The 27,943-nt window shown below is 43.0% G+C and overlaps 1 protein-coding gene across 3 annotated transcripts in view; it reads right to left on the bottom strand.

Moving 5' to 3' along the window:
- The window catches only part of FHL2 (four and a half LIM domains 2), a 40,220-nt gene extending 12,935 nt beyond the window's left edge, over positions 1–27,285 (bottom strand). Inside the window, exons 1-3 of one of the 3 annotated variants that reach the window (XM_083611038.1) lie at positions 26,910–27,018; positions 6,018–6,154; positions 3,506–3,685 (exon numbers count right to left, since the gene is read on the bottom strand). In XM_083611038.1, the coding sequence (XP_083467164.1) occupies positions 3,506–3,661 (156 nt within the window). In that variant the 5' untranslated portion in view covers positions 3,662–3,685; positions 6,018–6,154; positions 26,910–27,018. Of the gene's footprint in view, positions 1–3,505; positions 3,686–6,017; positions 6,155–18,241; positions 18,451–26,909 lie in introns of those variants that run through there. The other 2 variants (XM_083611036.1, XM_083611037.1) reach the window with 2 other exon arrangements.
- Between the last annotated feature and the right edge of the window lie 658 nt (positions 27,286–27,943).

Genomic DNA, 27,943 nt, shown 5'->3' with positions numbered 1-27,943 from the left:
AGTTGCAGGATTTTGTATACTGCTCCCACCACACATACTTGCATACCCTTAATGAGCTGCCCTCCAGTTTTTAAGAAAAGTTCATTTATTATAACAAACAAACCCACCAAAGGGGATATTCATTAAAGAGTATTTTAATGGCACACTCCCCCCCCCCCGCAGAAAATAAACCAAATGCAAGCCCTGAAACACAGAATCTGTCACTATCAGAACTGCTCAGTGACTCTCGAGCAAAAGCGTAATATTAATTGTTCGTTTAGCACTGAAAATTCAACAACTTTCCTTTGCAGGAAATTACCTCACATAATCCTGATAGTATCTCTGGAAAGGAATTTTTATGGAAAACAACAACTTGGAGCCAAATGGAATATGTGCAATGTGCAATGTCCCTTCAGTTATCTGAAGAAGTGTGCATGCACACAAAAGCTCATACCAAGAACAAACTTAATTGGTCTCTAAGGTGCTACTGGACATTTTATTTATTTATATATATATATATATATATATATATATATATATATATATATATATATATATATTTCTCCTGCTATGAAACAATGGCAGTTTGTGAAAACTTAGGTGTATAAAAACGATCAAGTTCCTTTCTTTGCATTTGCTCTCTTCTGCATTTTTCTTCCTTCTCATTTTCTTTTTGCCTCCCTCTGTTTGTCTACCAAAGTAGTAGCATCTTTTTTTAAAATACAAAATTCAAGAAAAGAAAGCCCCATCTGATTACTGTTCCCTTGAAAGGAATGTGTTCTTTTTAGGGCTTTAGTCTTCTAATTTCCTGCTGAGCTGTGTGGGCAAATAAAACCATATTTCCACATACAGAAGCTGGCTGAACTGGTCCTTGAATCTTACTTCAGTAATGGTGATGGGATAATGTCCTCCTTTGAACCCAAGGTGGCAGGCTAGTTGGAAGGGGGCGCAAGACATGTTGCACATAGCACACACAGGCATGTCCTCTGATGGAGGGGGATGGCAGAGCAGCTTAGGAAGGACAGACAGGAGGGCTATGGCTTGCCTCTCAGCTTCTGCCACCTGAGGCGGTTGCCTCATTTTGCCTAATGGTAGGACTGGCATAGACTTCCTTGGGACTAAGGTACGCATAACTGCATAATGGACTATGACCTTTCAAGGGATTTCAAAATACAGTTTGCAGGAGGGTCTGCTGATGAAGAAACTTGTAAAGCAAGTTTTCTGTCCCACAGAAGAGTTTGTGGCATGTACTCAGGCCATATTCCGTGAGGAGTATACACATCAAACTGATCCATAGTTGATATGGAATGCTGTTGCCACATGATGGGCAAAGTTTATTGCGGCAGTTGCTAAGTGAGGATCACTGAAGTTTAATTGGCAGAAAGAGATATTAATCACAAACACATCTTTGTTATTCTCTCCTGTTAAGTCACTCTTGTCAGCTTCTGTGTGTACATGTGAGTGTTCAAGTGGGAATATGTGTGTGCATATTTTTTCTTATCTATAGCAATATATTCCTAATCCTTCACTGGGGGAAAAACAACCACCACCAATCTTCTGGCTATCAAGGACTTTATCTGTCCTTGCAGAAAGTCTTGTTTTTTGTTTTGTTAAAAAAACACACCATAGAGATCTGATAACACCCACACTCCCCAAATCCATCAGTCTGGGTTGAAAAGTTCAGCTGATTAATTCCATGCTCTGAAATTTGTTGGAGCTTAGTCAAGTTTAGGGATTCTTGAATGTCAACACATTCAAAGTCCCCAAGGGATGGAAAAGATCTTAGAAGTAGACTCACCAAAGAAACTGCTGCCTTCTTTCTGCTTGGCAACTCAGAGCATCTTTGCACATGTATGTTTAGTAGGGATGGGAAGAAATTAGACTTGGTTGGCAATTCCATGAGAAACTGCCTAACTCACACATTTTTAAACCAATACACAAATCAAAACACAACTATCCTCCAAAATTCGCACTTCTTTGAATTTTGAAGTGCAATTTCTCCAACCAGAAAATGTGTGCAAAATCGCATTAAAAATGCATAGGATTTTGGAAATTTATTTGCAAAATTGTGCACATTAGCCAAAGCTGTGTAAAAATGTGTGTATTAGGATAAATTCACAATAAAGTGCTGATTATTATTATTATTATTAATCATTTATTGCTACAGAGAATTGAATTTAAGCCTGGAAAAATGAGAAATTGAGAGAAACCAAAACTCTGTTATTGAAAAAAGAAGAAGACTTGAGGCCAACCAAAGGAGATGTGGGAGATCTGTGATTAGATCATCTGATATGTTCATGTTTACCTTAAAGCAGTCAATGGGTGTTCCAGTTTTGATTGGCTCAGTAAGTGCTGGAAGTGGGAGGGTTTCAACCTTTCCCCCAAAACTGTTATCCTGATCTATTTCATCACTCCAAAGCTGCTCTTAGATGTGCAGTAGGAAACAGAGTCTCTGTACTCCCCCAGCACCTAAGGCAGGCATAGGCAAACTCGGTCCTCCAGATGTTATGGGACTACAATTCCCATCATCCCTGACCACTGGTCCTGTTAGCTAAGGATGATGGGAATTGTAGTCCCAAAACATCTGGAGGACTGAGTTTGCCTATGCCTGACCTAAGGCTAATAGCTTTAGGGATGATTTTGAACACGGACAGTGGCAGAAGAGAAAAAATTATAAAACTCAGCACTACTGAGCCCAGTGCGTGATGAAGGAAAGACCGACTTTCCCCAAAAATATTATCTTAGGGTGCTTCCAGACACAGGCTTGATATTGTGAATGGGTCACTGGCAACTGCTATTTTTGAATTATCAGATTTCCCTAATCTATATGTAGATTGGACTGGAAAGAAACATGGGTTGGTGCTGTGATGCCAAAGGCATTGTAGGGATGCTATGAAAAGTTTGTGTACACGAGCAACAGAAATCCTACAATAAACATGACCCATCTCATCAGTGCCCGAGCTTCATGCTCTGGCACCGGGGGGCAGAGAGCAGGTGGGGGCGGGGCTGGCATTCATCCTGGGGGCGGGGCATGCCACATGCAGGGGCGTGGTGCGCGTCCTGGGGGCATGGTGTGTGTCCTAGGGACGTGGCATGTATCCTGGGGGTGTGGTGCACTGCCCGCAGGGGCGTGGCACCCAGCATGGGTGGGGGGCAGCCGCAATGGCACCCCACTGGGATCACGTTGCCCGGGGCGGTGCGCTCCCCCCGCACTTCTCTTCCTCTGCCAGTGCATCTCCTTAGAGTAGGAGAGATGTGATGTAAAGTCCAGCTGCCACAAGGAAACTTCTATTTGAAATTTAGTAGTAGCAGCAGTAGTTGTGGTTGTGGCGGTAGCAGTAGTATTGTTTGGTTTTTTTGAATCTGGACTTTATCTTCTATTTGTACATTCCTTTTTGTTGGGACCTGCAAACGGCTTACACGTTTCTGCTGAACTAGGGAGCGCTGTATAAAACAAACAAATAAATAAAATGCTCATTAATTGCGATCCAAGAACGAGGCCAGTTGAAATGTGTATCCGAAGTACCTTGCAGTCGCAGCCAATCGGCTTTTTGCATTCCTCGCACGTGTTGGAGTACAGGCTGTCGTAGCACTTGATGCAGTAGGGGCTGTCCTCCCTCAAAATGTACTTCTTGCCAAACAGGGTCTCCTTGCAGTAGTGGCAGTCAAAGCGCTCTGTCATTTTGACATCTAGGATTCTGCCTGCCTGTCAACAAGAAAACAAGCAGCTTTGGATTAAAAACCAGGAACTCACTGGAACTCAGTCCCGGCACCTGTCAGGTGGGCGCCATGCCATCCTAAGAGAATGAGGGAGGTGTTCTTGGCCCCTCTTTTTCTAGAAAAATAGCACTGATAAACATGGTGTCTTCTTGAATGTCAGAGAGAGAAAGGTCTGTTTTGTTTGTTTGTTTGTTTTGTTGTGAGGTGTCATTTGCTTATCATATTTGTACCCCACCATCCTGCCAAGGAGTTTTGGGGTTGGCAATGTGTGGTTGGCGCTGTGGGCTAAACCACAGAGCCTAGGACTTGCCGATCAGAAGGTCGGCAGTTCGAATCCCCGCAACGGGGTGAGCTCCCATTCCTCAGTCCCTGCTCCTGCCAACCTAGCAGTTCGAAAGCACGTCAAAGTGCAAGTAGATAAACAGGTACCGCTCCGGCGGGAACGTAAACAGCATTTCCGTGCACTGCTCTGGTCCGCCAGAAGCGTCTTAGTCATGCTGGCCATATGACCCGGAAGCTGTACACCGGCTCCCTCGGCCAATAAAGCGAGATGAGCGCCGCAACCCCAGAGTCGGCCACGACTGGACCTAATGGTCAGGGGTCCCTTTACCTTTACCAATGTGTGGTTATTCCACCTAAGCCCTCAAAAGAGATATATTAGGGTGACAGGTCACCCAAAGGCATGCAATGAGCTAAGCAGGTATAAACGCTCTGGTTCAAACAGATCACATTGTATGTACCCCTACCCTAGCCCTCAGTTTGGTCTCTCATGTCAAATTGTTAGTTTCCTTTATTTTAGGCAAATTGCTGAATCCACTGTAATGGTGCATAAACAAATAAGAAAAAGCCTGATGCATCTTCTTCCCAGAACTTAGTCTCCCTCATACTATTTATCATGCAAGCAGACATAGGCCCCATCTGCTCCATGGGTTCAAAGCATGATGCTGTGAAGTGTCAGGAGCCTTGAGGGGTGGTAAGAGTTGTTAGGAGACACCAGGGTGTTGACAGTTGTTAGGAGACCCCCCTATTCCCCTCATAGAGCTACAATTCTCAGTGTGGTTTAACAACCAATTCCTCTTCCCAGGGAACCTCTCAGTACAACCCTCACAGAGCTACAAGTTCCAGAACCCCAAACAAACTACAGTTCCCAGGATTCTTTGGGGGGAATCACGTGCTTCAAATGAGCTTCAAATGAATAGTGTGGATGTGACAAGAAGTTATTTCCATGCCGCCATGTGAGGGTGCCAACTTGAATAAAATATTGGCGGATCCCAGGTAAGCCCCACCCTGCACAAGTGATCACATGACATACTGCACACATAGCATTTGAATGACAATGCCCATCAACTTTGAGGGGGCCTCGGTCCCCTCAAATATTTTATGGGGAGTGCCGAAAGGACCTTGACCCCTAGGAGTTGTATGTGTTTGTGGTTTGTATTTGCATTGCTAATGTTGTTAAAATTGGCAGGAGGCTGGTTCACACCAGTAGAGGCGTTATGTCAGTGGAGCTGCCTCCATGTGGTTGGTTTTGAGAGGTTCCTTGCAGTGCTGAATGGTCAAGAGAACCGGTTTTTAAATGTGCAACAGGAAATGCAGATGAGATCTGTCTGTCTGTCTGTCTCTCTGATAGCAGCAGCCCACACATTTCAAGTGCGTTCAAGAGGACTTATTCCTGCCTGCAAATATAACACATAGCATTTCTTGGACAGTGTCACCAACTGCAGATCACATGAAGGGAGTGCTGGAAAAAAATCCTTGCACTCAAAGAGCAAAGGGAGGTGGCTAGGCTGAACCTATGCTTGTTCTATATACACAGGGAGGTTTTGTCACATGGAACAAAATCGAAATATATAATTCTTCCCTCCCACCTGCAGAAGCCAGTTCAGGAAGGTCCGTACTATTATTTCTGCAGGGTTGGATACGTTTTGATTCTGGAATCTTTCCGAACTAAACCCCAACTATTTTAACTATTGTGTGGGAAATTTTTTCGAAAACGTAAATCGTGCTCTCGTTAGCATTATAGTAAAATATGAAAATATGCCCTCTCTGTATTCCTATAACAATCCCAGAAACATTATAACACACAAGGGAAATATAGAAATTCCATGGCAGCCGTACTCTTTTAATTTGCCTTGGAGAAAAAGCAGATCTTAAGCACACCACACACAAAGACACTCACACACACACACAATTTTCTCTGTTTTCTGCTGTATTAAGTAAGTAAGAAAGATATTGTTTACAGTCCCCAGAGAAGAAGGCTGGGTCCTAACCAAGCACATTTACTGAAGAGTACCCCCACTGAACATAATAAGACTTACCTCCAAGTAAACATGTGTATGATTACACTGTAATAACAGGGCACTCTTGAGTTTGACCCTTCATAATTCCCCTGAGGCAAGTATGGTACACTTATGCGAACTTCTGCACCGAAAAGCAGATTTAATAAAAGAAAAAGCTGTTGAAACCAGAGGCAAAAAGCTTCAGTAAAAATGATGACATGGAGCTTAGATGCCGACAATAAGCGACCACAGAACTTGAAGCAGGACAGGAGCTATGGGGGTCAGTCACCAATTCCCTCCTCCTTGCCGGGGCATTGATTTGAAAAGACAACTTGCTGCATGTAATTTGAGTCAGGGAATCAGGTGATGTCAGGTAATTTCCAGATGCTCATTCACCCTGATTTTTTTTGCACAAAGCTTGCAGGGAGGTTAGATGATGTTGGTTATTTATGTAGCATTCATACTGACCTGCTTGTGGGGAGGTTTTCTTTTTAAAAAAATATTCATACAATTTAAACCGCTTGATTGATGACATTGCATCATGCAAGCGTTATATCCCAGTTGCCAGCGCATCGTCTCACTGCTTCCCTTATCACAAGAGGTCCAATTCTGAGGGGAAATTTTTGAGGGGGAAACCCTCAAATTTCCCAGTCTGGGATGGACTCTTGCCCCAACAAACCACCAGAAAGCTCCCAGCCCTGCGGCATTCCCTGAATTTGGTCAGGTTTGCTCTTCATTACGTTTGTCATCTCTGCCTGCACCTGCCTTCTCTAAGCATTTGCCTGCCTTCGGACCTCAGTGCCAGACAGGGCTTTTTTCCAGCCAGAACTCACCACAACTCAGTTCTGGCAAATCTCAGGTGGGTGCCATTGCCATTCTAAGAGAACAAGGGAGGTGTTCATGGTGAGTTCCGGCATCTCTTTTTCTAGAAAAATAGCACTGGTGCCAGACATTGTCCAAACACCTTTCTTGTTGCGATACTCTCAGGGAAGTATCAGGCCAAAAAGGGAGATGTGTGAATTTCAGATGTACAGTGGTACCTCTGTTTAAGAACTTAATTCGTTCTGGAGGTCCGTTCTTAACCTAAAACAGTTCTTAACCTGAAGCACCACTTTAGCTAATGGGGCTTCCCGCTGCTGCTGCACCGCCACCACACAATTTCTGTTCTCATCCTGAAGCAAAGTTCTTACTATTTATGGGTTAGCAGAGTCTGTAACCTGAAGCGTCTGTAACCAGAGGTACCACTGTATCAGTGTGTTTTTAACTTAAATAGAAAGCAGGATTAGAATTGGAAAATGGGGAGGGGGCTTAACTCATACTACCAACACTGCATTGCTGAGGAAAATTTTCCCCATGTTGCCATTAGTCCTAGGAGTTAAACCACAGTCCCAGTAATGATCTCCCAGGTCCCTCTATTTAGGATTTTTTTTTTTTAAGATCAGATATGTTGCAGTTGTGGCCTCATAGTTCATGAGACTGACAGACTAGTATACAATTCTATGCAGGAATGTAGTTTTTCTTCACAGTTATTTTGGGGTTTTGTTTTGTTTTACTGGTGTGAGCCTATTGTAAGGCATTCATGATTTGTGCTCAATGTACAACCCCCCCCTTTGTTTTCCTTCTTGAAAGAAAGGAAGATTTGTATCTGGAACATTTTGCAGACATAAATCCACGCAGGAAGAGGTGTTTGGAAAGGATTTTTGTTATTGTTTCAAAAGCTGTAAAGATTTACAAGGTCCTCTTTTTGTTACAGCCTAGCAAAACTGAACTACCGGGAGTAGCTCATTTTTCAGTCCCCTACCAGTTTGTTGGCACAAACATTGCCTCTCATTGCTTCGCGAGAATTTTATGTCCTCCTTCCAAGAACTCTAATCCATTTTCCGATCAAAGCTACAAATCTCTGCAAACAAGAATGGAATGAAGAGACTGGAAAATAAGAAAAGATGGTATGTGTGTGTTTAGATAGATGATAGATAGATTGATAGATTGATAGATGATAGATGATAGATGATAGATGATAGATGATAGATGATAGATGATAGATAGATGATAGATAGATAGATAGAGATAGATAGATAGATAGATAGATAGATGATAGATGATAGATGATAGATGATAGATAGATAGATAGAGATAGATAGATGATAGATAGATAGACAGACAGGTGATAGATTAGATAGATAGATAGATAGATAGATATAGATAGATATAGATAGATAGATAAATGATAGATAGATAGACAGACAGACAGACAGACAGATGATAGATATGGATAGATAGATGATAGATAGATAGATAGATGATGATAGATAGATAGATAGATAGATAGATATAGATAGATAGATGATAGATAGATAGAGATGACAGATGATAGATGATAGATGACAGATAGATAGATAGATGATAGATAGATAGATAGATAGATAGATGATAGATAGACTATATGGATTACAACATTATCATGATGGGAGATATGAATGGAGTGGTATCTACAAACATGGACAAGTTGCAGAGACAGGTAGTTACTAAAGATGGCAGACTACCAAAAACCTTTTTTGAATTGACTGACAATATGGACTTGATTGACATTTGGAGAACTAAGAATCCCTTGGGTAGAGAGGGAACCTTCTTCTCTGAAGCCAAAATGACATGGACAAGAATTGACCAAATCTGGATAACTAGAGGACTGGCACCTAAGACTCGAAAAGTGGAAATTTGCCCTAAAACTTGCTCCGACCATAATGCTGTGAAAATGGAGATGAAATTAACACCAACCGGTTCCTTCAGATGGAGGATGAATGACACCTTGTTTAGAGATCAAGAGGTTATCAAGAAGGCCCAAAAAACCTTGAGAGACTATTTTGAGATAAATTTGAACACCACCATTGAAAAAAGAGTAATCTGGGACGCAAGCAAAGCAGTTATGAGGGGGTTTCTGATTCAACAGAATGCAATAAAGAAGAGAGCTCAAAATGAGAAAAAAGATAAAATTTTGGAAAAAATAAAAGAGGGTGAGAAGAAACTGAGAGCGAAACCAAAGTCACAAGAGATTCTGAGAGATATAAAGTTATATCAAGTGCAATATATGAAGATGATGAATCAGGAAATTGAATGGAAAATTAAACAAATGAGACAAAGGACATTTGAATCGGCTAATAAATGTGGAAAATTGTTAGCTTGGCAAATGAAAAAAAGACAAAAGCTCAACACTATTACTAATTTGGAAGTGGAAGGAAAGAATATTCAGAATCCAGTGGAAATTAGAAAATGCTTCCAGAGGTACTTTAAACAGTTATATACACAAGGGCCACAGAAAGAGTTTGATATAGACCAATTTCTAAAAACAAATGGACTACAAAAAATTTCTCAAGAAAATAAGTTAATGCTGAACTATGAAATAACAGAACAGGAGGTGGAAGGTGCCATCCAGAATATGCAGTTGGGCAAATCTCCAGGGCCGGATGGCTTAACCTCAAAATATTATAGATCCTTGAAGGATTGGATAATTCAACCACTAAAGGAGGTCTGTAACGAAATTTTGGAGGGGGAAAAAGTGTCAGAGTCGTGGAAGGAAGCTTATATTACGCTTATACCGAAAACTGAGTCTGAAAAGACACAACTTAAGAACTACCGCCCCATATCCCTGCTCAATGTGGATTACAAAATATTTGCTGATATTTTGGCTAAAAGATTAAAAAAAGTATTAGTGGAAGAGATACATAAAGACCAAGCCAGCTTTCTCCCAGGTAGACACTTGTCTGACAACACGAGGAATATAATTAACATTTTGGAGAAGTTGCAAGTGAACATCAATACTAAAGCAGTTTTAATCTTTGTAGACACGGAGAAAGCCTTTGATAATATTTCTTGGAGTTTTATGAAGAAAAATCTTCAGGGGATGGGGGTTGGTCAAGGGTTTGAAAATGGTATAAGTGCAATCTACTCAGAACAAAAGGCTAAACTAATAGTTAACAACGTGGTGACTGAGGAATTCAAGATAGAGAAAGGTACACGACAAGCCTGCCCAATTTCCCCATTGCTTTTTATTTCGGTCCTGGAGGTTTTGCTAAATATGATTAGAAGGGACCGTCTGATTAAAGGTATACAGGTCGGAGCCAAACAATACAAACTGAAAGCTTTTGCAGATGACTTAGTATTGACGTTACAGGAGCCAGAATCTAGTACTAAAAGAGTATTAGAATTGATTCAAGAATTTGGTCATGTGGCAGGATTTAAGTTGAACAAGTTAAAAACTAAAGTTCTTGAGAAAAACTTAACACCATTTGAGAAAGAGAGGTTTCAGAAGGAGACAGGCTTAACATTGGTTAAGAAAGTAAAATACCTGGGGGTTAATATGACTGCTAAGAACTTAAATCTATTTAAAGACAACTATGAGAAATGTTGGTCAGAAGTAAAAAAGGACTTAGAAATATGGTCAAATTTGAAGCTTTCCTTGTTGGGTCGAATTGCTGTTATAAAGATGAATGTATTGCCAAGAATGTTATTTTTGTTTCAATCATTGCAAATTTTGGACAAAATGGATTGTTTCAAGAAGTGTCAGAGAGATATTTCTAGATTTGTCTGGCAGGGCAAGAAGCCCAGAATAAAATTTAAAATATTAACTGATGCCAAGGAAAGAGGTGGATTTGCCCTGCCAGACCTTAAACTTTATTATGAATCAGCAGCATTTTGCTGGTTGAAAGAATGGCTGCTTCTTGAGAACACAGACATTTTGGATTTGGAAGGTTTTAACAATGTTTTTGGGTGGCATGCATATTTGTGGTACGACAAGGTCAAAGCACATAAAGCATTTAAAAACCATATTGTCAGGAAAGCATTGTTTAATGTCTGGACAAGATATAAGGACCTATTTGAAAATAAAACCCCAAGGTGGTTGTCACCGATGGAAGCGAAGGCTCAGAAAAAGCTCAATATGGAGGCCAAATGGCCGAAATATTGGGAAATTTTGGAGCAAGAAGGAGACAAATTGAAATTGCAGAGTTTTGAGAAATTAAAAGATAAAGTGCGAGACTGGCTTCACTATTATCAAATAAGGGAGGCTTACAATTTGGACAAAAAAAATGGCTTCTAGGTGGAAAAATCAAAATTGGAAACAGAACTGTTAGATCCCAAAATTAAGATACTTTCAAGAATGTATAACTTGCTGTTGAAATGGAATACTCAGGATGAAACGGTTAAATCTGCTATGATTAAATGGGCACAAGATGTTGGACATAACATTATGTTTGCTGACTGGGAACAGTTGTGGACCACAGGTATGAAATTTACGGCATGTAATGCCTTAAGAGAGAATATTATGAAAATGATTTACAGGTGGTACATGACACCAGTCAAGCTTGCAAAAATATATCATTTGCCCGATAATAAATGTTGGAAATGTAAAGAAAATGAAGGTACATTCTTTCACCTTTGGTGGACGTGCCCAAAGATTAAGGCTTTCTGGGAGATGATCTATAATGAAATGAAAAAGGTATTTAAATATACCTTCCTGAAGAAACCAGAGGCCTTTCTCCTGGGCATAGTCGGCCAATTGGTGCCAAAGAAGGATAGAACTTTCTTTATGTATGCTACAACAGCAGCAAGAATACTTATTGCAAAGTATTGGAAGACACAAGATTTACCCACCCTGGAAGAGTGGCAGGACTATATGGAACTGGCGGAAATGACTGGCAGAATCCGAGACCAGGGAGAAGAGTCGGTGGAAGAAGATTGGAAGAAATTTAAAGACTATCTGCAGAAATATTGTAAAATTAATGAATGTTAAAATGATGTTGGATTGAAATTAAGTGGCATTAGCAACATAAGAATATGTAAAAATTGACTGATAATGGATGAAAATATACAGTTATAATATGTTAAGATATAGAGTTAAGATAAATGAAAGAGGGTAAGGATTTGCTGAACTGACTATGTGAACGGGAATACAAAAAAGGGAGGTGTGAGGAGGTCAAGGAAACAAGCAAACGAGCTTAAAGATATGAAAAAAATGGATTTGTTTTTAACTTTTTCTACTTATTTCTTTTTTGTATTTTGTATTTTCTTTTTTAATGTATTTTTGTATTTTCTGTATTTTTTCTTTTTTTTCTTGTCTTCTTTTTATTCTGTTAATTTTTGCTTTTTGTAAAATCCTAATAAACATCTTGAGCGTGAAAAAAAAAAGATAGATAGATAGATAGATAGATAGATGATTGCTATCGATCCATCTATCTGTAGAGTAGTTAGCAGGGTTACAAATGTTATTCACAATTTTCCATGTCACACTTTTGGGGGGGGGGTATAGACTTTATATATCTCTTCACTCCTCAGAACAGTCAGTACCCTAGAACCCCAACCCTGCATAATCCATCATATTTCCATCTCTAATTAGGAACAATGAAACTAGGCTGCTTCAGCCAAAGTTCAGGTGGTTTGCCTATCTTGCCGCATAGTGTCATTTCTGGCTAGACGTGACTCTCAAAGGTCCTGGGTTCAAGAGAGGCCTTTCCCATCACTTGCTCTTTCGTCCTTTCAGCTAGAGATGTTGAGGATTGAACCTGGAATTTTCTGCATGCAAGGAATTGGCTTCCCCCCTCTCGCAAGACGCACCCTGGGAAGTTAGAGGGTGCTTTGGGGCTCAGGTGGTTCTCATTATAAGGGGAAACTTTACACCTGGTTCCAAAGCATCCAGGGATTTAAAAAGCATTTACAACTGCACCCAGAAACAGCTGCTTGTATTAAACCAGCGATAGGAAAACCCTTTTCAGCTCAAGGGCCACATTTTCTTGGGTGCAACCATGTGGGGGCCACACGCCAAGGTTGTGTAGGACAATAGGTCAAAAATGGGTGGCACCAGAGCTAAAAGGTGGACAAAGCAATGGATGTGGCTGTTTCCTTTGCATTGTGAGCTACGTGCCAAACACGCAAAAGCCAGAGGTATCTGCATGCACAACTCTTCATCCTATACCCAGGCAAGCAAAAGGTCTTATCAAGGATACAAAAGCTCTGGAGGAAGGTGCAGAGCTGTTTCAGTGAAGATTGCAACCTGGGCTGAGATTTGGGCCTGGGAGAATCCTGAAGGCTGACTGGGGAAACCCAGAAGGTCTGATTTGGTACCCAGGCCTGAGGTTCCACATCCCTGTCTTAAAACATGTGCCATATTTTTCCGTGTATAAGACGCCCCCATGTATAAGACGGCCCCTATTTTTTTAAACCCAAAATTAAGAAATTAAGTTGTTTAATTGGGGGGGGGCAAGTCACTTCCGCCAATCGCTCACCCGCCTGCCCCCCACTGCTGATCGCTTGCCGTAGCCACTGCCGATCACACACCTTGCTGCAGCCGCCAATCGCCTGCCCGCCTTGCCACAGCCGCCAGTCACCTGCCTAATTGCTGCAGCCACAGCCAATCGCCAGCATGCCTTGCCACAGCCACCAATCACATGCCCAATCGCTGCTGCCAGTCTCCTGCTTGCTGCTGCCATTAATCGCACGTCCCCCCTCTGCATTCTCTATCCCTGTATAAGACGACACCCATTTTTTGTCTAATTTTTTTTTTTTGCAAAAAGCATCGTCTTATACATGGAAAAGTACGGTATCTTCCCTCTCCAACTTGATGGTTCTTCTTGCTGATCTAGAGTGCATCAAGAAAACAGTGTGTTTCTGTTTACTTACGCACAAAAAAGATACAGGCTGCTCTTCAAAGAAAAATTCTTCCCAAACCAGTTCACTGAAAATGCACGCAAGCAAACCATAATATGGTTTTAAAAACAGATGCAAGCATACATTTCACAGCATGCTCAGCAGTATGAAATACTGCTAAAACCAGCACGAACCAGCATGGCCATGCAAAAAACCAAGGCACAGCCACAGGCTAGGTACTACAAGCAGAAGTAGATTCATGGGTCTTTAATGCCCCTTTAAAGAACCAAGGAATGATGCCTGCCTAAGTTCAAGTGGGATAGAGTTCAATAACTGTGGAGCCACCAAGAAGGCCCTGTTTCATTTACCTGTCATCCTAGTTGCCTAGGCACTTAAACAGGGCCTCTGAAGTGGATCTTAAGACACAGGCAGATTGATTCAGGTGCGGGTATTCCTTGAGGTAACCTTGTGTGAGGGAGAAGGACAAGCAAGGCCAATTGCTCATGCTTGCTTTGGCGTTCCCCCTTGCAGTTGACCTGATTGTAAAAAAATGGGTGGGTCAGAAAAGGAACGCCAGTGGGAAGGTGAGTCAAAGGAAATGTTCTAGCATGTACTGTGGCATCACAAAAGGCAGTCATTGGGAGGAACAGATATGATTGCTGGCCAGGAGTGAGAATCTGTTGGCCAGGACTGAGAATCTCAGGATGGATGAAAGGAGTACAAGTCTTTAAAAAGGTGGGAAGGAATCTCATTCAGGTGAGGCTTAAAAAGAAAAACCCAGGTGGAGAAAAAGGGAATTGTGTTATGCAAAGGGGAGAAGGACCAGGCAGAAAATGCTATGGGTTGCTGGGGATTAACTTGATTTTTGTTTAATGAGCTAACAAGAGAACCCTTGTGATGAGTAGGAACTTGACCTTTCATGAAACTGAGGGAACCAGCAGGTACAGAGTTCCACAGTGTGTTCTGTGGCTTTCAGGGGATACTTTACAAAGTGTTCGGGGATTTAAAAGCATTTAACCAGATGCCATCTAGCCCCAAACAACAGCTGGGTGCCTTCATTTTGTCCTTGTTGAAGTTTCTGAACTACCTTCAAAAGCAGCCCCACGTGAAATATATTGCATTAATCCAGACTAAGGGGATGCGGGAGGCGTTGTGGGTTAAACCACTGAGCTTCTTGGGCTTGCTGATCAACAGGTTGGTGGTTCGAAACCCCACAACGGGTGAGCTCCCGTTGCTCGGTCCCAGCTCCTGCCAACCTAGCAGTTCGAAAGCATGTCAAAGTGCAAGTAGATAAATAGGTACCGCTCCGGCGGGAAGGTAAACGGCGTTTCCGTGCACTGTTCTGGTTTCACCAGAAGCAGCTTAGTCATGCTGGCCACATGACCTGGAAAAACTGTCCCGGAAAAACTCAAATAGCACTCCCAAACTGGACACCACCAAGGACCGAAGGTAAAGCTGCCTCCATAAGAACTGGTTTCCCCACCTACAGGGCTTCTGTCCTATCTGCTTCAACCACTTCCACATCATTCAGCCCCAATTCAGAGGTCCAGCATTCTCCTTGGAATGAGTAGATGGGGAAAGAATAGATCTGTGTAATGGATCAGCACAAACCTCCAGATGACTTTCCCCCCACCAATTTCGTGTAGATGTTAAAAAGCATGGAGAACACAATAGAACCCCACAGGTCATCAACCAGGGGGTGGAATAAAAGCACCCAGAACAAACCTCCAAGACTGGTTCCCTAGGCAGAATTGGAGGTAATGTTACATGGGGCCTCCTAGGCCCAACCTAAATAACCAATCCTGAGGGATACTATGGTCAATAGTATTGAAAATTTCTTTTGTGTCCAGATTAAAAGGAAAATAAACCTTGGTTATAAGGATGTGAGAGGAATGCTCCCACTATTGCTGCATTTGGCCAGTCACCAACCAATTATTACACTGGTATAGAAGTGGCTCGAAAGATGTAAATACTAACAGTTCAGTGTCTTTTGCTACCTGATCAACTAGAAAATGTCAGTCAAGGAGTACAGTGTGTAACATCAGCTCGATATTTGGCAAGTAATTGCTAAAATAACAGTAGTTGGTTTACCAGAAAGACACACAGAGAGAGATTAGATAGAGTTGGATAATTTACTGAAATTGTTTTTCTTATTTAAGAACAATCCACCCAATATGCCTACCCAGGTTTACGTGTGGGTCTAGTTGAAGCATGGTGTTTTCTTATCTATGCATTTGGGAAAACAATGAGAAGAGGTTGGTGCACTTGCTTTTTGTTGCTGCTGCCCAGCCTTGTTGGTCAGAAAGGCTTTTAGAGAGGAGCAAGGAATGCTAGGATCCTCTTTCCTCTTTCCTTACCTTACCTTCCTAAGAAAAGGAGTGGGGATCCAGGATATTGAACAGGGATGGGGAACCTATGCCCTCCAGATGTGGGATTCTAGCGCCCATAAATCCTTGACCATTGATTTTGCCGACTGCAGCTGATGAGAACAGTAGCCCCAAAATAGCCTCAGGTTCCCCATCGCTGCCATAGAAGTTTAGAGAGGCATTTGAGAAATGCCTATGCACACACTTTCAGGAGGAAAGGACCTGTCAGCTATGCATGGCAGGAACACACAGGCAGTCCATTTTGAAAATTGCTACACCCTATTCTGCTGTCTCCATGAACTTTTGAGAGTTGTGGGTGGTTCTGTAAGCCAACCGTAGTTTGTTTAGCCTTGAGTATGTCCCAGACCGCATTGGGCCATTTAATCACGGCCATGTTCAGAATGTGCGTATACTCCAGCCTTTTCAATAGTGACTCCTGAGCCACAGCTTTGATCAGATGAATGAAGCGCTTGCATAGTTTATGTGCTTTTGCAAGGCTGTGGTTGTCCATTTTGCCCTAACTTTTCTTTTTCCTGGGTTCTACAATAGGTGGCTTAAAAGTGCAGGTGAACCAAAAGTCCCAAGGCTGAATGCACCATTGGATTGCTTCCGCATAGGAACTTGAAGTCCTTATTAGTATGTATAGATTCTAACCTTCCCAGTCTTGAAGTAAGACACCCTAAACAACAAAACAGACACTCTGTACACACCATTTTTGAAAGCATATCCTCTGTTCATTTATTATATTACATTACATTTTGCTTAAGAGGAAACCTCCTTTTTAATGTACTAAGTAGCAGGTAATTGGCAGGAGATGGGTCTTAAACCCTCCAGTTACTTAGGGACTACCTCTGCATGCAAAAACAGGCTCTGGCAAATTGAATGGATGAAACCAATGGTGGGTCCAGCAGTTAATCTGAGAAGGTAGCCCATCTGAGAAGGTAGCCCATCTAGGAGAAGGAAAGCTTCACATAAGGCTGAGAGGCGGGTCTTGTCGACTGGGCAGCCCTGGATCTCTATACACACTGCCCAGGCTTGCACCCCACAGAGGTCTCTTTGGTGCTGCTAACACAGCGGTTTGACTTCATCCATGGAATCATTGTCTCTTGAGACTGACAGATGCCAACAACAACAAAGCCAGTTAGTTTTGAGTCCATATCACTGATATCAATGGAACTAAAGTGCCCCGGCAATTTATTCCTTTGGAGTTAAATGGGACTTTAACTCTCTCTCTCTCTTTTCTTGGTTCTCCTGAATTCATCTTTTAAAAATTGCATTTCATGCATGACTCACATGCAATTATAATACACTATTCATATGGCAACTGTTCAATCTAGAGTAAATCATCAGTTTGTTTTAACAACCTTCAGAAATTGTTTCATCTGGCATGTGCAGTAACCCAAGATGTTTTGAATCAAGGGTAAAGGTATTACGGTGGGAAATAGGAAGGGAGGAAGTGACCCACTAATACAGAAATATACACAAAGCCGCCTTGGGTGCCTGCTAAGTCAGAAAGAGGGGACGTGAATATTTATAATTGAATAAAAATGACAAGATACAAAAGTTGCTGCTGTCAACTCACATGCATTTTCTCAGTTACAAACATAGAAGAAGCATGGCAGGGATTAAACATTAAATAAACGAATGAAAAGAAGAAAAGAACCGTGTACCTTCCATTTAAATATCTTGAAACAATAGCAATGCACTTTAGAGCACTCCCTGTCTTTTAGTTATTTTGTGTTCGTGCGTGAGAGAGAGAGACAGCAAAGAGGCAAGGCTACCTTTGTTTCCTCTGATTCTGCTACTGGAAAGAATTAATGAGGTCTTTTGTTGCTTTGGGAAGCAGGAAGTGTTCACAGAGGTGTAAAAGAAACCAATATCTGAACTCTCATTTATGAGCTTCCCTGGGGCTTATCCAGCATGTCATTGGGGAGTGAAAATTGTCGCGATGGGATCTGACACAATGCCATCCCTCCCTGCTCACATGTCACATTCAGACACTGAACATTCCCCCTGAAGACAACACCATTATTCTTACCCGACCTCTTTCTATAGCCCATATTTGCTAAAAAACAAAGGGCCAGCCCTGTCACCATATATAACACAGACAGCTAGGGCTGTTGCTGCATCTTGGGCAAACCATTGTTCTGCCTCAACATCACACCCTGTTCTCCCCATCACACCCTTTGTTATTTATAGCAGATGCTCCAAAGGTTTATTGTTGGCTGTTGCAGGGAGGGACAAAAAGGGACGTCTACTTACAGACAGGCAGTTAATGGTACCCTCTGGAGTTGGGATGCAGAGTCACATCCATTAATAAATGGGCAACACAGTGACCTGCTGGCAGAGGAGAGGAGAGATGTACAGCTAGCCGGGGATTCCTCCAGTTCTGAGCAAGCGGCTCTTCTGATTTCTGCTCAGCCGTCTGTGTTGTGTGGAAACAGGCGTCTGCCTTCACAGCCTAGTGAAAAACCCCTGTGTATCATTTTACCATATAAGGAGACAAAAGCACTAGAGACACTCACTCTTTGAGGCTCAGTGCAGCTGGCATTCGACACTATTCTAGGGAGCAGATCCTTCGCACCCCTAAATCCCCACACCCTCTTTTGTTGACTCTGCCCCTAGGTGTTCTTTTTATATGAAAAACAACAAAATAAGTGGGTTTCCCGCTCTCATACTTGCCCCCCCTTTTGGGGGGAGGTTTTGTTAAAAAATAATCTCTGTTTTAAATTCTGCATTGCTTCTAAGTGATGCCAGCCAACTGAAACAATTGCCGCCCACACGAAGAAAAATGCATAAGCGTTTGAATCTTGCACAAGCAGGCATCCTGGCACACCTTTCCCCCATTAATCTTGTGTGCCTCTTCGTCTGGTTAATGTACTAAACAGGATTATGATGTTACCTGTTTGTGCCCCCTTGTATTGGCCATGCTGTCTTGTTCAAGAGAGTCAGGGTGGCCAGAGGTCGTAAGTCTCCGCAATGTGTCTGGTGGGACTGAGGGCCAGTTTACGCTAGCCATCAATCCCCAAATGAGGATTTGACTACCAAGCTTTGCAACAAGCGAATTCTGGACACTGAGTTCTGAGACTTGCCAACAGAAACTTTACAGCACCATCAAGAAACGGGGATTCTTGCTTTTCATTAGGCAGTTCATAAACAGCTCTTGACTGGAAAGCCAGTTTTGAATCATTTTAAACATACAAGGTTGAAGCACTGTTAGCGCACCTGAACACTGGTGTGCAGGCACATTAATGTCCTGTTCAAATTCTGTTTGTACTCCATTCCTTGAGTTGGCAGAGAGTGGCGCAAGCTAAATGGGGAGTGTGTCAGGTGTTGATTGTTACAGAATTCAGGAGGCATTGCCTTCACTGAGTTTGTAATCATGTAAAACCTTCCTTGGCCAGCATGCTCATTTCCTCTTTCACAGGAAAAAGAATCAGCCATTAACATAAATAATGGGAACGAGGCTCAAAGGTGAAAATCCTCATGATAAAATTACTTGCAGTTTAAATTTAGTGCCACATGTAGAGCAGTGGGGCTAATCTAAGAGTGGGAAAACCGTATTACATCCAGACATATGTAATTTTGTTTAATCTCCAAGTGGAAGGGTGTGTGTGTGTGTGTGTGAACAGTTCTGTAAGTTTGCAAAAAAGAAAAAAGTGGACAGTGCACATAGTCCCCCCAGTTCATCAATAGGCAAACTAAGACCCGCCTTCTAAATCCGGCCTGCAGACGGTCTGGGAATCAGCGTGTTTTTACATGAGTAGAATGTGTTCTTTTATTTAAAATGCATCTCTGGGTTATTTGTGGGGCCTGCCTGGTGTTTTTACATGAGTAGAATGTGTGCTTTTATTTAAAATGCGTCTCTGGGTTATTTGTGTGGCATAGGAATTCATTCATCCCCCCCCCCCAAATATAGTCTGGCCCCTTACAAGATCTGAGGGACAGTGGACCGTCCCCCTGCTGAAAAAGTTTGCTGACCCCTGCGAGAAGTTTTGCAACTGTTGAAAAATGTTTCCACTTTTAAAAAAAAGGAAGAGAGAGAAACGTATAAATGCACATCACAGGGTGCCAAAAAAATAAAGCAGGCAGCCCAGCTAAAATAGAGTGTGTGGGGAAGATTGACAGCTAATCAATTATTTGACTTGCTAGGCTATGTGGCTGCCCCACAGATTGGAAGCCAGGAGGAAATCAGGCTCGCGCTGCAGGTGAGAAAACCTGCTGTGATTTCTCCTTACATTTTATATACGTTTCCCACCCCAAGAGACAGTGACTGCTAGAAAAGTTGGAGGATACAGGATGTTGACTTTGGCCATGCAAAACTAATGAGACAAAGTCTGTTTCATAATGGCGCCCTGTTCTCAAGCGTAACGTGACCAGAGGCAGATTTAGGGGAGCACGATTGGATCGGTCACACTGGGGGCGGAGTCTCAGGGGGAACCCCTATCGACGCTGCAACTATGCTTTGAAATGGAGTGAGGGAGGCAGAGGGGTACTGAATTTTGGCATCACACAGAGTACCACTGAAATTTGAGAACCCAAGATCTGCCACTGACACAGTCCAAATAGAATGTGACACCGTAGAATGTGGGGGTGGGGGGCTTGGACCCCCATCCCGAAAACATTTTGAACAGCCTTTGATCAGAGAGGTGGGATATGCACTGGTAAGGAGGTATAAGGGAGAAATCTGCCGCAGTCAAGCTCAAGCATGACTTTGCCACAGTTCGCATATCTGCCTTGTGTGAGGACCAGTGCCTTTCGCACAGATTCTGACGGCTTTCGCTAATATCATATTTTTTTTAGATATATACAAAAGTCAGCTAACTTTACAAAGTCATTAACTAAGTGAGGTCAGTTTCAATGTCAGTTGTGTTTTGCTTCCGTTAACTTGTCTGGGTGTCTCCTGCACTGGTACTTCGGCAAATCTCAATCAGCGGGAAAGCCTAGCCACCATGCAAACGAATATAGTGGTGTAGCGTGGGTTGCTGGCAGCTGGGGCAAGGCAAGTATCCATGGCACTGTCTGCTGATAGGCTGGAATGAAGGGGCAATAGCTTGGCCATCTGCCCAAGTGGCAGCCAACTTGCCCCATGAGTGTCAAGCACAGTGGAGAGCAGGATGGGGAGTGATTATCTTTCTAAATCCCGCACAAAGAGTGCCCTAGCACCCAGCTGCTGCCCAAATCTGCTCCTTAGCCTGTACCCACAACACAGCTAAATAATTTAAAGCATACATCCTAAACTTAGGAATTCACAGCACGGGCCTCACTTCAGTCTGAAATAATCACTAAATGTCACAGTGTAATCCACAGAGCTTCGGGAGCACACAGCAGGCAGACACAGACTGGATCAGTGGCAAGGGCAGCATGAAAATCTATCTAGTTTCCCAGTCTGTGGCAGACCCAAACAGCAAATCTCCAGATTCCCACCTGAGAGAGGGAGAGAAAGATCTTGGAGAAAGGCTGTATATTTTGCATTGCTTGACACCTTAAGGCAGGGCTGGTGACCCTGTAGCTTTCAAGATGTTGTGGACATCAGGCCCAGTCAGTCAAAGTTCAGGGATGCTAGGTGTTTGGGGTCCAGTGGCATCAGGAGGGCCACAGGTCTCTCAGTCCTTTTGAAAGGTAAAGGGACCCCTGACAGTTAGGTCTAGTCGCAGACAACTCTGGGGTTGCGGCGCTCATCTCGCTTTATTGGCCGAGGAAACCGGCGTACAGCTTCTGGGTCATGTGGCCAACATGACTAAGCCGCTTCTGGCAAACCAGAGCAGCGCACGGAAACACCGTTTACTTTCCTGCAGGAGCGGTACCTATTTATCTACTTGCACTTTGATGTGCTTTTGAACTGCTAGGTTGGCAGGGACTGAGCAATGGGAGCTCACCCCATCGCGGGGATTCGAACTGCTGACCTTCTGATCGGCAAGTCCTAGGCTCTGTGGTTTAGACCACAGCGCCACCTGCGCCCCATTTTTTACCATAGACCAGCTTTGTAATGCTGCGGAAGGAACACACTTTTCACCTATTCGCTTTTCTCACTCCCATTCTTAAGGTTCAGCTTGTGGATAGCTTTCTACATTGAACCACTCAGAAACACATTCTTTTAGGACTCAGACTCAGGACTTGTTGATTCGAATGTCTCCAAAATTTCAACTAAATGCAAGTTCCTCTGAGATAATGGCTCTGTGAAGAAGAATAAAAATGTTTATTCTAGCCTTGAAACAAACACCAAAAAACACGGAGAAAATAAGTGCTGTACCCCCACACTGATCAAACTATGAGTGGTGTGGGGAAAACATCTCAAAATCTTCCACTTTCTTTAAAAATAGCAACTGTGCAGCATTTTTTCCACTGTGGCATGTGTTTAAGAGCATTTCGGGTCAAGAAGGAGGAGGAATAACTATGATGTTTTGATTCAGGAGGCTGGAAAGAAGCAATGGTGACCTCAAAATGAAGCAGGCAGCACCATGGGTTGGATCCAGACCTAGTATCTCTGATAGCCACCTGCTGGGCCTCATCCAGCAGAGGCATCTGGAGAAGGTCCACAGAAGATAACCTTGAGGTCCAGGTAGGTATATAGGAGTAGGCAGGGAAGGGGCAGTTCCGCTGTTCAAAGGAAAAAGTAAAAAATAAAGAAATCCTGGACACATGGAAGTCCTCAGGTAGGGTGCGAGGGCTTTCCCTAGCAAAGTGTCCTTTGGTTTACTCTGTCCTACATCTCTGGGTCCCCCAGGCAGGCTTACCTGCTGAGGGATGGGCAGTAATAGCAGTGGTGTAATCTGCAGCAGGCAACTTGCAGATTGAGCTGCCTGGTACGGGGAAACCAAGGTTATTGACAGTGTGGTTCTCTTCGGGTATCCCAGCAGCTGCCCAAGGGTTCCAGATGTTGGTGCTGGCCCTGTCCTTAAAGGTAAAGGGACCCCTGACCATTAGGTCCAGTCGTGGCCAACTCTGGGGTTGCGGCGCTCATCTCGCTTTATTGGCCGAGGGAGCCGGCATACAGCTTCCGGGTCATGCGGCCAGCATGACTAAGCCACTTCTGGCGAACCAGAGCAGCGCACAGAAATGCCGTTTACCTTCCCGCCAGAGTGGTACCTATTTATCTACTTGCACTTTGACGTGCTTTTGAACTGCTAGGTTGGCAGGGACTGAGCAATGGGAGCTCACCCCATCGCGGGGATTCGAACTGCCGACCTTCTGATCGGCAAGTCGTAGGCTCTGTGGTTTAACCCACAGCGCCACCCGTGTCCCATGGCCCCATCCTTAGGAAAGGCTAAATGCAAGATGCAAGACTTTACACAGGGTGGCTGGGCTCAGATGTTTGGGATTTTCCCAGTTATGAAGAGGAGGAGGAGGAGTTTGGACTTGATATCCCACCTTTCACTCCCCTTAAGGAGTCTCAAAGTGGCTAACAATCTCCTTTCCCCCACAACAAACACTCTATTAGGTGAGTGAGGCTGAGAGACTTCGGAGAAGCATGACTAGCCCAAGGTCACCCAGCAGCTGTATGTGGAGGAGCGGGGAATCAAACCTGGTTCACCAGATTACAAGTCCACTGCTCTTAACCACTACACCACACTGGCTTAGGGTGAACTTATATTAGGCAAGGTGCACATTCAATGGCAAGTGTCTTTATTCCCTTTATACACCATCTATTCCCTACCATGAGAGTCACACACTCACATAAATAATGCAAAAGCAATAATTTAAACTTCATGGGAGATGAACACTGTCTATGCCTTCTAGAAAACGCTGCAAATTATGGTTGCTGCACCGTTTTCTGCAGCAAATGTCAATGTAAAATATATTATGTATTATGTACATGTCTCCCAAACCAGGTTTTCCAAATGCATGCATGCGCAAGCAGATTTGACTTTCATATGTTATGTATTTGCTGGTGTGATATTGGTGTAACAAATGTAACATGTCGTGCCACACTGCTGTAAGATTTTCCTGAAATGCAGCTATCTGATCCTAGGGCCACTTGGAGTTTAGTAGCAGAAAAAGCAGCACATACATAAATCACTATTATAATCATAGTATTATTGAGGAAAAGCAGCTATCTCCATTCATACTCAATTTATAAAATCCATAAACCATGAAACCTTCTCAGCTAGGTTTCACTCAGCTAATCAGCACTGCCTGGCATACTGATGCGGTCAAACTGGGTGCTAGATTTATTGCACGATAACTCAGCTTAAAGGAAGTCTGCAGACAGAACTGTCTGTGTAATAATCATTCCTCTTATTTAAAAAATGAATGGATGTTATTTAAAACACACACAGCCACAACTCTTTATACTGGCAACGCGCTTTTTGGTAAGGCTTAGCAAGGTAATTCTTAGGAAGAAATCAATAAAATAAAAATTGCCTTGCACAGAGAGAACAAGCACTCTCAGGGGGAGAGTTAGGGCAAAGCCATTCTGCCTGGCAAGCTACTTTTCTATGCACAAGCCAAATTCACAACAATGGAATTCGGGTTAGATATGAGGCCAGGATCAGCTGCAGGTGTCCTATTTTTCACAGGTGTGTATCTTATTTATTTAGTTAATTCCCATAGGTTAGCATGGGCTTAACCAAGGGGGTGCAGGGGCAGGGAAGCTGCCCCCCTTAAATCAAATAAATAAATATGCTTAACTAACTGACCAAATGCATTGCTGATAACTCAGTTCTGCCCCCCAACATAATGCCTGCCCCCCCAATAAATCCTGGCTATGCGCATGTTGTTTAGTGGAAGCATATTTTCCTTTTTATTAAAATCAATAGTAGATCAGGACACAGCATAATCAAATAAAGCAATATAGTATCAACAACTATGGGTGAAATTATATGTAGAAGTTAAGCTGGTTATATTTTGATCTATTATAAGGCACACATATATTTTTTTGGGTGGGTGGGAGGGAGATCTGATTCAACCTTGATGCCTAGAACTGGGATAACACAGGTTTCCTCACTCAGAAGTTCTTGGTCCCAGAACTATAATGCACACTGCAAACAAAAACAATTACTGTATTAATTTACACAGCCTGCAAATACCAGTACAATCACTCTAACTTCCCCCATGCAAACATCATTTGCAGACAAAACGTAGCACTCCCTTGAGATCACTTTAAAAGCAATTCAGGGTGATGAACACTTTACAGTGCATGTTTCGGCAGCTGTTAATGCTATTTTGCACAATAATTATGATGAAGTATTCTCCTGTCACAAGTCACACACAGTTTAGTTGGGGTTTTTTTTTTTTAAGTCTCCTTTAGCACAGCTTCTATTACCTCTAATGCAAAGCTGTTTAAATATATTATCAGGTTCGTTCTCCAGAGCCATCAGGAAGCAACAGGAAGGGAAAAAATTCAGAAGGCTATGCATATACTAAGGGTATGCTACCTTTTCATTTTCCAATGTCCAAACATTCCACTGCAGTGGGAAAACTGAAACTAATGAAAGGGCATTTCCCCTAGAATACTATTCTGTCTCCTATGCACTTAGAGGAAGAACTTGATTCTTTCTAAGTTTACTCAGTATGCAGAAAGTCCAATTAAGTTCAAGGGGATAGACTCCCCCCCAAAGTTTTCAAAGAAAATAGCTGAAAATACTACATGGTACACGTGAGGATTCTAATGTTCTACAAAAGTATACAGTTTGCTAAAAGTGGGGCATCCCTTATTTTCAGATGTATTTTATGAAAACCACCCATCCTGGCTCAAAGACGACGGAACAGAACTTTGGCTTCCTTTTGTAAGCTGCTTTGAAAAACAAACTTTTTGAAAATTGGGATAGAAATGATGGAAACAATCAAATGAGCACACCCACCCAGACAGTATGTAATTAACCCCATTTGCCAGGCAAATTAGTCTGTGTTTGGTGATGAAGCTGATTCCTTTCAACACATTGAAGTAAATTAAATTAAAGTAACAGAGATGGGATGTATGGAAGTGAGAGCTGGACCATAAAGAAGGCTGATCGCCGAAGAATTGATGCTTTTGAATTATGGTGCTGGAGGAGACTCTTGAGAGTCCCATGGACTGCAAGAAGAGCAAACCTATCCATTCTGAAGGAAATTAGCCCTGAGTGCTCACTAGAAGGACAGATCCTGAAGCTGAGGCTCCAATACTTTGGCCACCTCATGAGAAGAGAAGACTCCCTGGAAAAGACCCTGATGTTGGGAGAAGGGGACGACGGAGGACGAGATGGTTGGACAGTGTTCTTGAAGCTACCAGCATGAGTTTGACCAAACTGCGGGAGGCAGTGGAAGACAGGAGTGCCTGGCGTGCTCTGGTCCATGGGATCACGAAGTGTCAGAAACTACTAAACAACAACAACAGAGATCGGTGAATATGTAGATTTCAGTTTCACTCTGTTTCTCATTTTGCTAATTCTAAATTCAGTCCTCCACTTCTTTGCAGCAATCTGCATTTTTTTTCCCCTTTAACAAGAATAATGATGAAAAGTCACTAGCATTTTAGCCCAAGTTGCTACTAATATGCACATTTCTATTCACAGTTTTAGGACACATGACATGGCTGAAGAACCGCACTGGAAAAAATCAGGTAAGTGTGAATTTCAAAGGATGTTTCATTTCTCACATTGTTTAATGCAATGTGAATTTAGGCAGGTTTGGCTTTAAATGTGAACTGAGTCGAATTTGTCAGTTCCTTTACACATGCAGCAAAAACATGATGAGGCATGAACCGCAACTGAGATAGCTCTTGTCATCCCACAGCAACACGAAAGCAAGCAAAGTTCATCAGAGGGGAATCAGGGCAACAGGCTATCTGGCTTCTGTCTGTGAGAAGCGACAAAAACATCCTGTGCACGCTGGTTTCCTTAGGGTTCGAAAGAAAAATATACCAAGATTCCCTTAAGCCCCGTTCTCCTTGTAGCAGCAAGATTGAAGGGTAGCTGGAAAAGATACGTAGACATGCTCTTGTTGCTCTTACCTTGCTGAACGGTGCCTGCGTGTCCCAGTCAGCGAATGAGGAGACAAAAGGCCGGTACTGAGGCTTATTCCTTTATTGGATTACCCAAACTATGTATTTAGCAATTAGACTGTCAAGAGTTCGTTTGCCAGATGAGCTATAAATACAATATCTCCAAAGAAGCAGCCGTCCTGGGAGATAAGAGCCAACAGCATCTCTGCGAAGGGCTTGCCTTTTAAGGAATCGCCGTGAACAGGAGCACAGGTCTGCCGCAGAAAGGATGGCCTTGGTCCCAGTTAGAGCAGCCCTACAGTTTCTTTCCCAGAGGCAGCCACGCTTGTATCTATGCATATATGGACAGTTGTACAAACAATGAGTCCCGAGGCAGTTTAAAGACTGTCCAATTTATTGCCGCATAAGCTTTTATGAACTGCTTCATCAGGCGCATGATCTAGTTTGTAATGTGCTATATAGTTTATCTACAAAGGGTCAAACTAGATGTGAGGTTGTCTGGGCACCCGGTACTTGGGATTCTTTTCTTCTTTTTTAAACCTAGCTGCAGCTGATCCAGATCAGGGCAATGGTGCAAAGGGAGGAGATATTAATCCTTACTCCCTGCTGTTTTCAGCAAAATAAAAACAAAAATCTCCCAAGCTGCTGTTTACTTGCTAAGCCGCCATGTGCTACAAATAGCATCTCTAGGAGGGATTTTTCAGCAGGCAAAGGGTTAAAAAATATCTCCCTCCATGCCTTGAACTCCATTTGGATAGGGGGGCCCTGTAGCTACTATGGATTAAAAGACAAAGAAGAGTCTTGTGCTCTACCAAGGCCGCTACACTTCCTTGTGGGGCGGTGTTGCGGACAGACCACGTGGTCTCCCACACACAGCAGTGGTGTGGCTAAGCCCTGCATCATGGGGGACTTGCTGCCGCGTCACGGCCCCCAGCCAACCAATCTGGTTGGCCGGCGGGCGTGGCTTAGCGAATCTAAGCAGCTGTGCGGCCAGGAAGATTCCCTTCTTGTTTCCTGCTTCTGCAGCTCTCCCGCCCTCCCGC

The sequence above is a fragment of the Podarcis filfolensis genome (assembly GCF_964270895.1).
Source record: "Podarcis filfolensis genome assembly, chromosome: 4".
Lineage (NCBI taxonomy): Eukaryota > Metazoa > Chordata > Lepidosauria > Squamata > Lacertidae > Podarcis > Podarcis filfolensis.
The sequence above is the reverse complement of the archived record's forward strand: the minus strand, read 5'-3'. Positions and strand labels throughout refer to the sequence as shown.